This window comes from Populus euphratica, unplaced genomic scaffold, assembly GCF_000495115.2.
Source record: "Populus euphratica unplaced genomic scaffold, PopEup_1.0 scaffold821.1, whole genome shotgun sequence".
In the NCBI taxonomy this organism is placed as follows: Eukaryota; Viridiplantae; Streptophyta; class Magnoliopsida; order Malpighiales; family Salicaceae; genus Populus; species Populus euphratica.
In genome coordinates, this window is record NW_011500678.1 from 44,060 (window position 1) to 53,489 (window position 9,430).

The 9,430-nt window shown below is 33.6% G+C and overlaps 1 protein-coding gene across 6 annotated transcripts; it reads right to left on the minus strand.

The window, feature by feature from the left end:
• Positions 1-1,198: 1,198 nt before the first annotated feature.
• LOC105115945 (phosphatidylinositol 4-phosphate 5-kinase 1-like) lies at positions 1,199-6,556 on the minus strand. 6 transcript variants are annotated; one of them, XM_011013034.1, is made up of 9 exons: positions 5,060-6,555; positions 4,811-4,975; positions 4,486-4,651; positions 4,184-4,294; positions 3,887-4,080; positions 3,640-3,767; positions 3,472-3,553; positions 2,754-2,820; positions 1,199-2,225 (listed from the first exon to the last, which is right to left on the minus strand). In XM_011013034.1, exons 1-9 carry the CDS (start codon positions 6,136-6,138, stop codon positions 2,133-2,135), a joined length of 2,085 nt encoding a protein of 694 aa, XP_011011336.1. In that variant the 5' UTR covers positions 6,139-6,555; the 3' UTR covers positions 1,199-2,132. The 6 variants fall into 6 exon arrangements, with proteins under 6 accessions (XP_011011336.1, XP_011011335.1, XP_011011337.1 ...); XM_011013037.1 differs by having other exon boundaries at positions 2,142-2,225; positions 2,754-2,794; positions 5,060-6,554; XM_011013033.1 differs by lacking the exon at positions 2,754-2,820 and having other exon boundaries at positions 1,199-2,272; positions 5,060-6,472.
• Positions 6,557-9,430: the final 2,874 nt, after the last annotated feature.

Consider the following 9,430-nt stretch of genomic DNA (forward strand, 5'->3'; position numbering starts at 1 on the left):
TTGTTGTTGTTATTATTATTGTTGTTGTATTATTGTTATTTATAATTTGTACAATTAACCTTCCTGTGGTTCGACTCCGGTCTTGCCGGGTTATTTATTACTTCGACACTCCTGCACTTGGGAGAAAATATCAATCTTTTAGTCGTGTCATGAAAACAGACCAATTTGTTTCAATAAGGGTAAGATGTCCAAGATAATGTGATCATTTTCCTTTTTTTTCTTTACAAAGCTTATTATTTAAATCCTCTTACAAGATTTTAGTCATAAGCATTAATCTTATGTGGTGTATTGCATTGGAATATGCTCTTCATTGGATAGATGGTCAATTATTTTCTAGATTTCTACAAGAGATAAGGCTTGTTTTTGCTATTAGAGATAGTTTGTTTAGTTAAATTTGAGAGTAATAAAGTTGTTAACATTAAAAGATAATGAAATCATTATGGGAAAGTGATTTTGTTGTTTTCTTTATGGTTGCTAAGTGTTCACATAGGCTTTGGTACCAAGAAAAAAAGCTAGAATTATGCATCTCATATATGTGCACTACCATTGTAATTTTGATGCCTACAATTGTGAGCAATTTGCATCATGATATGATTGTACTTATACATGGAATACATTGATTAATTTCCCTAAGAATATGCTAGCTACATTTATCCTCACATTATACAAAGTATCAAGACTATAATATGTTCTTGTACATTCTTTAAAAGGAGATTTTCATTGGGATGCATTCATGCATTGTGTTGTTGTTGTTTCCTTATCAGTTAAACTATCATCTTGATTTGAGCTTTGAGCTTGTTGTCCTCTTCTTTAATAGTAGAGGATATGTTAATGGTAGCAATTTATTAGTGTTCATCCTTTCTTGAATATCTTTTATTACTCTAACTACTCACTCAAGCTTTTGTAATAAGATTTCTCCTTTAGCAAATTGAACTCTCAATTTTAATGATTTTCTTACTGGGGCTCTTTACTAGCATCTTGGAGTGTAAATGACAATGGCAAATCACATTTGGGGTCACATTGAATGAATTATATGCCTCAGTAGGCAACTATACAATCCATCATTTGTTAGGCGGCATATGGCACTGTTTTTGGCATGGCCCATGAGTGAGAAGCAAATGCCACGACCACCCATCAACATCCTATTGCTTTACTGTACTGTTGAGCCTTCTTGGTATTGTTCAAAAGAATGCAAAAAGATATAAGTGTGAAGTGTATTATTGTCTTCTTTGTGCTTTTCAAACTTCCAATATAGAGACAGATCGACATGAGCCAAAGGAAACACCCACATCTTTCTCGTTGCCTTTCTCTTCTTTTAATGGCTTGTTCAATGCAAAAAGCAAACACCCCACCTGATTTTGAATCAATAGGAGAGAGGAGAGAAAAGGCAGGGGGGCTTGAATATTTTGCTCTTTTTTTTTTGTCTTGCTCACTAGGGCAAACAATCTTCTTCAAAATTTTAAATAGATGCCATCAAAAAGAATTTTGTTCACTCCCACTCCCATAATGTCTCTCTCTCTCTCTCTCTTTACAGAGAAGATACTATTTACCCCCACTAACTTTTGACTGTACATTTATTTTTCCAATCCCTCCCCAATTTTGCCAGAACCATTTCTCTACTTTCTATGCTGTGCTTGCTGATAAGCACATTCCAGGGCTGCTCACAACTCAAGAAAACAAACTGCTGTAGTTACCTGCCTTCACTCTTCAGATTTATACAAGCTCACCTAATCTCTTGACATCTTGTCCGTAGTTGACACTTAAACACCATGGCTAATCTAAAAAATTTAGCCTCAAACGTTAAACACCTCAACGCATCCAATGCATCAGCAATCAATAAGCCTTTCTTTACATATGCATCACTCAAAAATCCGGCAAGAGCTCTTCCGGTATGTCGCTGGGAGTTTAATTTCTGAGTGTTAAATTCTGTATAATTTTCCTTTCCTTTCTTTCCCTTCATCACTTGTCCTCTATGAAAATTCTATGTATGAAATCTCGGAATCTTTTCGAGTATAACTTGGGATCAACAGCTGAGATAGACGTGGGATCCACTTGCAAGGACTTGTATGCATGTTCTAGCTTTTTGCTGATATCATAATCTTGGAGGATGTCAATGATACCAAAGTAGAGAACTACATCAAAGATCTCGGTACCATTCTGTGAAGGTGTTGAATTGTTGCTTCCACTCCCTGTGCACTGATCCAATTCAGTATTCCTCGACAGACGCTCTGCTCTTGCAGGCATGTTTGCCCCTAGTCGGATAAATGGCCCCCTGGAACAGATTTCAAATTAGTACATGCAATGCAATGCAATCCAACACGCAATCACCAAAATTCAAATAATCAAACTAATAAAGAACAAAAAGTGATAATGAGGACGATTATCACTCATTCACCACTGAAATTTTATGTTTTGAAGGCACTTTTCATCATTAATTTTCAAGCTTCCAGGCAGACAAAATAGCATTGTTTTGCAGCTACGGTTTCGAAGTCATTATTAGTCCAATAAATTATTGGCAAAAAATTTGTGGGATAGATACAAGTATCATTGAGGCATACATGGAGATTAACGCTTCAGTTGTCAATCACATTCATGATTTATCTTTGATTTTCTAAAATGGATTGGAATAGGACCAGACAAAAATTGTTTTCTATCTAAGAAAGAAAGAAAGAAGACCCCACTAATACATGCTGTCCACAAACTACCCCCAATTTCGCCATTAGCTTAAGTCGCTTTGAGTCATTCCAACAAACAGGAATGAATTCAAAGGAACAAATCATCAAATACAGGGCTCCTACGTGGGAAAAGGAAAATGTTTCACTACGGAAAAAGAAAAGCTCAATCACAAATTATAGTTTCACTTTTTGTGCACTGTATCTTTTATTTTCTTGGCTATATACAAATGATATGTTGATATTTTAAGACAAGCATTCTTCGTTGCTTTTCAAAACCAAACTCTGGGGTCCATAAACAACTAAAGTTAAAACATGTGACACATACCTAGTAGAAAAGAAGATGCCATAGCACTTGAAGGGTCCCAACATTTAGACTTTTTATGGCAACAAAAACCAAATTTTAAAAAAAAAGGGTTATCTGATTTGTATAATGTAGCCAGCACACAACAACAGGAAAACGATTCAGTTTTCAAATAGATAATGTATCATGTTGTTTAACATCTCTATGCATAATTTTTGCAATAATCATATATTTTGATCATTCATATCTTTCACCACAGTTCTTTGTCACCACTTCACATGCACACATTCCCATAAAAGAGATAGCATGGAAGATGTTTAATCTATGCAACCAAGAAAGAGAGGATATAAAATTGTCTTTAGTTGATGACAATAAATACAAATCCTAAAAAGTAATATAAGGAAAATAGATTTGGAAAAGATAAAGCAGAAACAAAGCAAAGCACTAACAATTAGGAGGAAAAAAAACATGAATTCTGAAAAAGAAAATACGTACCTGCCTTCTATGACCCAGTCCATATCGGGCAGCAAATGATAACCACGCATCGATGTTTCCTCATTGTGTGAATTTCTTTTTTCTGATATAGGACCACAAAACCAAATTAGCTCAAGGTTGTGTTGTAAATTTGCAAGGTAGCCGAATCACAGGATACAAGAAATTTACCAAAATGCTTGTCATTTAGTGACATCATCTCATCACTTGAGTAATCATCACGAAAATGAAGACCAATTAGAAGACTGTAATCCATAATTCTCTCCGCTTCCAAGAATTCACAGTCCCTATAAATTTGTCTGAGAAAGAAAGAAGACAAACATATTTTAACTTGGCAGGATTAATGCCCCACGGAGAACAAGAAAAAGGACACGAAACTTGAAAAAAAAAAAAAAAACTGCAATGCTGTGGAATCTACCTGATGAGTTCATTAAACCATGACCGTTCCAGGCGAAATACAAAGTTTAGATCAAGGTCCTTAAGTGTGGTTGTCTCATCAATTTCACCCTCTGGCTTGTCAGTTGTACGTCCATGAGAAGAACCTTTCAGGTCAAAGCGTTTATGGATGCGGTACTCAGAACAAAACAGATTGCCCATTACAACAAAACGGGTCTGGAATTACATTGAAATGTGAGTAACAATCAGATTGAAGGTAAGCATTTTGAAGCATTTTTGGAAATGATCTGAATGAAATAATCCACTATCCCAATTATACCTTTTGACCTCCCATTGGTTTAACACAATGTACACCAAAGAACTTTGTTACCAATGAGTTCTTGTACTGGCAAACATGTTGGTAATAACTTGGAAGCATCTTAATGAGAACCTGAATAAGGTTCATAAAAGGTGGTGAAAATCTATTCACAGGATAAAAATGCATGTTAAAAATAAGTGTCTACAAACTTTAATTTGTGTACAGAACCTAAACACTCATCCCACTTAATACTGCTCGAGTAATAATCACTTTTCATGCATTTTCTTTTCTGTAACATAATGAATGAAGAATTTGAGACTAACCTTGACTTCAGATTTCTTAACGGTTTTGATCATGAAACGGTCATCTTGAGTTAGATAAAAGAAGCTTCCACTCTTCCCAGGGGAGGAAAATTCCCTAAGTGTATCACTTCCACAAATAGCTAGCATGTAGTCCGCTGGATCTATTGCAAACAATTCCCTCAAATGTCTAAATACCAAACAAACCAACCACCACCATAACATAGGAAATCAGAGACAGATTTAATATCTCCTTTCTTGGCTATTCAAAAGAAAATTTGAAAGTGAAGTAATAAAACATTACAAATTCCAAATATCAGCAAAACTTAAAACGTCCTAAAAACAATACCTGAATACCATGGGACAGTAATCCTTCCATCTGAAATCCACAGACTGATGCGGAGGTGTAGACTTCGATCCTTCAGGTGGAAACCTTGTCCAGAACTTCTCTTTGGGATCAAAATCACCCTGTCTTAATTCCCTTGTTATTGACGCATGCTTGCCCACAGAATGCCTAAAAAACACACACATTATAAAATCCAAACTCATTAAAAGAAAAAAAAAAAAAAAAAACCACATTAGCCAGCTCACAAATTACCTGACACCCAGTTGAAGATTAAGCATTAAATCATAATTCTTATGCCCTTTTGAAATCGTTTGTCCTTGTTTCTTATTAACCTCACAATCAACAGAACTACAAGGACTTCTTCCTGGCTGCTGCTGCTGCACATTACCCTCACATCCACCTCCATTATCATCACTACCATCTCTGTAAAACATTGAAGCCTCAACATTATCAACAATATCACAAGTAATATCACCAGCCTCTCCATCCAACTCCCAAATACATATCCGCGGAAAGTTACCATCCACTGATGATCTCTTCCTCCCTCCCCCTCCTACCGGATCCAAGGCCACTCTTTTAAGATCCTCTCCGCCGCCACAAACCCTCCCATTCCCATTCGCATTCCCACTACCAAATGTAAGCATCCCTTTCCCTTTCGGCACCCCATTTTCCCAATAACCTTCATATCTATTCCCATTATCCCAAACCAACACCCCTTTCCCAAAAATCACCCCGTTTTTCCACTCACCAATATACTCATTCCCATTACTCCAGCTATACTTCCCATCTCCATCTTGCAAATTAAACTTCCATAAACCTTGATAAACATCCCCGTTAGCATACCTTTTCTCACCAAACCCATGCTTTTTATCACTCACCCAATTTCCACTATAAGCTTCACCATCTACACCAATAAAAGTACCAAAACCATCCATTTTCCCCAACTTAAAATGGCCTTCATAAGAAGCTCCTGTTGGCCAAGAAAACTTCCCCCCTCCATTAGCCTTCCCTTTCTTCCACTCTCCTTCATACATACACCCATCACTCCACAAATACTTCCCTTTCCCATGTGGAACACCATCTACCAACCCCCCGGTATAAATATCCCCATTGGGCAGCACCTTCTCCACCAAGGCACAGCTGGTGTCGACACTAGCGGTAATGGTGGTGGTAATCGAGTCGCGAGTTGGCGTCACGCGCCGCGAGTTCGGCTGGGATCGGGTTCTCGTCGAGACAATATGGCACGGCGAGGTGACTAGCAAGGAAACGTCTTTGTTTTTGGCTTTGGTTTTGGGGTTTTCTGATAGTGTAGCTAAAAGGGTCTCTTGCATTTTGATTCTTATGCCGGAAAATGCACCGGAAGCAACATTTCCGGCGACTGTGTAATCTTATATGGGGTTGTTTCTTTGCTGTTTTGCGGGTCAAAAATCAAAACTTTAGCGTTACTTTTGCTTCGAAGAATAGGGGAGAGAACAGCAGAGAAAGAAAACAGAGTAACAGATGAGGAAAAGCAAAAGACCAATGACAGAGCGACAGAGATAGATAGAGAGGGCAGGCGTTTTGTTGTTTTAGTGTTTGTTATTTGTCTAGGGAAGGTTAAAGCAGGCGGTGGAGCAGCAATGCGAGGGATCGTTTTTGGTGTTTTGAGGAACACGGTGACCAGATTGGGCTTAGATTGTGGGGGTATATTTGGTTCATTATGAGTTATTGTTTGAGGGATTTTTGAATTTGTTGAGGGTATCTTGGGGTTGTGGGTGGAAATGGCAAGAAATAATGAAAGTATGACACAATTTCTTGATTTATGCAAATTTTATTAATACAAAGAGGGTTTGATCGATAATGCAACCATCATACATGGAATTGTGTTGACTTAAATAAAGAAATCATTGAATGAAAGAGATCATGAACAAATCAATCTTGATTATTTGATTAGATTTGTCAAATTATTCTATTTTAGTTCACAAATTTTTTTTCTTTGATTTTTTTAACCGTTCACAAATTATTTTATTTTTTATGTTTTAAAATTAGGTATATTTTGTTTTTTAATTGAAATTATGTTCGAGTACTTCAAATTAATATTTTTTTAGTATTTTTATGATATTAATATATTAATACCAAAAATAAAAAAAATAAAAAAATTAATACATTTTCAAATAAAAAGCATTTCATCACAAACCCAAAAATATAATACATTTTCAAACAAAAAGCATTTCATCACAAACCCAAAAATATATTAGATGTAAAACAAATTTATTTCCTTTAGATTTTGTTTTGTTAAAATATGAGATAATAATATGAAATTAACTATTTTCTCTTGAAAAGATGATCGATTCTTATTGAAAATATCTTTAGTATTTAAAAACATTAATTTTTTTTGGAAAGGATGGTAAAAATGTTGTTTATCTATACATATTGTATTGTGAACATAAATAATGTTTTACTATCTTGCCCTTCAAAAAAACCTCATAGGCTAATGTTAAAGGGTAAATGTGTCTTTGCAATATAATTATTTTGGTATTTTAGAACTAATCACAAACAAAACAAGTATGTTTCTTTTTATTTATATAATAAAATGACATCAATACTTTTAACAGTGAGGAATTGTTAGGTTGCCATAAAGGATTTTTTTTGTATTTTCATGTAAAAGTGAATAGTAAAATTATCAATTTACTTTTCTAGTGAAGAAACCTTTACCTAAAAGGGATTTTTTTAGATAAACATAATAAAAAACTCATTATGTTGTTGGTTTTTTTTTTTTGTTATTATTAGATTAGGATAGGGACAGATTGATAATTAGTAAATATAAAGTAAATAAATAATAAATTAATTGACTTGTGTTGAGCACATGTTAACTACTCTATCGTCTTTGGATGATGTGTACAAATGACTCTACTAGAAAGAAATATTATTTTCAAATGATGTCTGATTAGTCTCAATATTTTTTTTATAACAAAATAACTCATGCATTGAAAAGAACTTTAGTTTAGCGTCAACAGCTATTATTTTCCTCTCTCTTCTTTAGTGTTTATGCTCAACCTTTTAACTTTTAAATCATCACTTCAGCTTATCTTTTCTTTCGATTTAGTCCATATTCTTTTATTGGTTTTTTATAAATTATTTATAAAATTAGAATTTTATTTCAATTTTATCCTCATTCAAAAAAAAATTCTTTGTCAAATTTCATACTCATTCTTTTAGTTGTTATTTATGTAATCTAAAATAAGTTTAAAATTTGATTATTTTTTTTTATGGTTTCACCCTCCATCTTTCTTTTTCCTATTATATTTTATCTTTATACTTTTAATTGATTTTTTTTACTCGATTTCATCATTTAAGATTAAATTCATTTGGATTTTAACTTCTTAGCTAAGCCCATATCTATAATTTCATGGGTTACAAGTTTGAAAACTTGACCCAACTTTAAAAATTTTACCCGGGATTACTTTGGTTTTGTTTTATCATTTTTTTAAACAATTTTTTTTTAATTTCATTCTTTTGTGTTTATTTAATTGAAGATTTGGATCCTTTTTTTTTACAGCTTTATACATCATTTGCTTTTTTTTTATTTGATTGAGTTATCTTTGTTAGATTTATTTTTTAAAAATAAATTTAATTCTTGGATTAAATAGAATTGATTGACTGAATATAAATGGATGATTACTTCATTGTGTTTTGTTTGATTTGTTTTTTTGAGTCGTTACTCTAGTAGTCTATGCAGTTCCTTTTGATATCGTTGTACAACCCTTTTGTAATGAGGTTTGATATGCCTCAACAAACTTTTTTTGTGGTAGGAGATATCCACGATTGAATGACAATGAGTCTTGAACGGTTTTTTTTTTAATTCTCCTTGCAGGTGTGATATTAGTGGCGTATTTTTTTTGTCATTTGTTGCAAAATAATTTTTTTTATGGTTCATTTGTTATCATTGCTTCTAATTAGTACTTAAAAGTATATTTTTATCAAGGTTTTATATCATCATTTTGCACTTAAAGTATCAATAACTCATTAACTAAAGTATATTTTATAATAACATATCTAATAAGATAAGATACCTTTAATTTATGGTAAATGTTCATTTTAAATGCAGGTCTGTCACATAAATGAAAGGATTGATTGATGAATTTAAGAACTAAAATTGAAAAGACAAAGAGATGGCCAAACTTAGAAAAGAGATATTGGTACAGTCCAAGCCGGAACACTGTTTGGTAATTAGGTCATATCTGGAGATGTAGATCTTCGATTTAGGTCTATTTTATATAGATGGAAAGGTAAGATAGAGACCTACAACTTTCATATGGAGCCCAAGATTTAAAAAGGCTAGTTTCAAGTTCAAATTAGAGCAACAATAAATAAGTCCGAATTTGTCCTCCAACCCGAGCACTGTTCAGTGTTTGGCCCATATCTGGAGTTCTAAACGTCCAAATAACCTTAATTTTTTACATAAGAAAGTTGAGATAATTTTCTACAATTTCATGTTTTCAAATAATTCCAATTTTGATGTTATCAATGATATTTTGCGCAGACAAGAAAAGATAAGGATTGTCACCAAGTCAAGAGTTGGTCACCCATTTATTAATTAGTAATCAAATCAATAGTTTCTAATTTTGGCCTATAAAAAGAGGC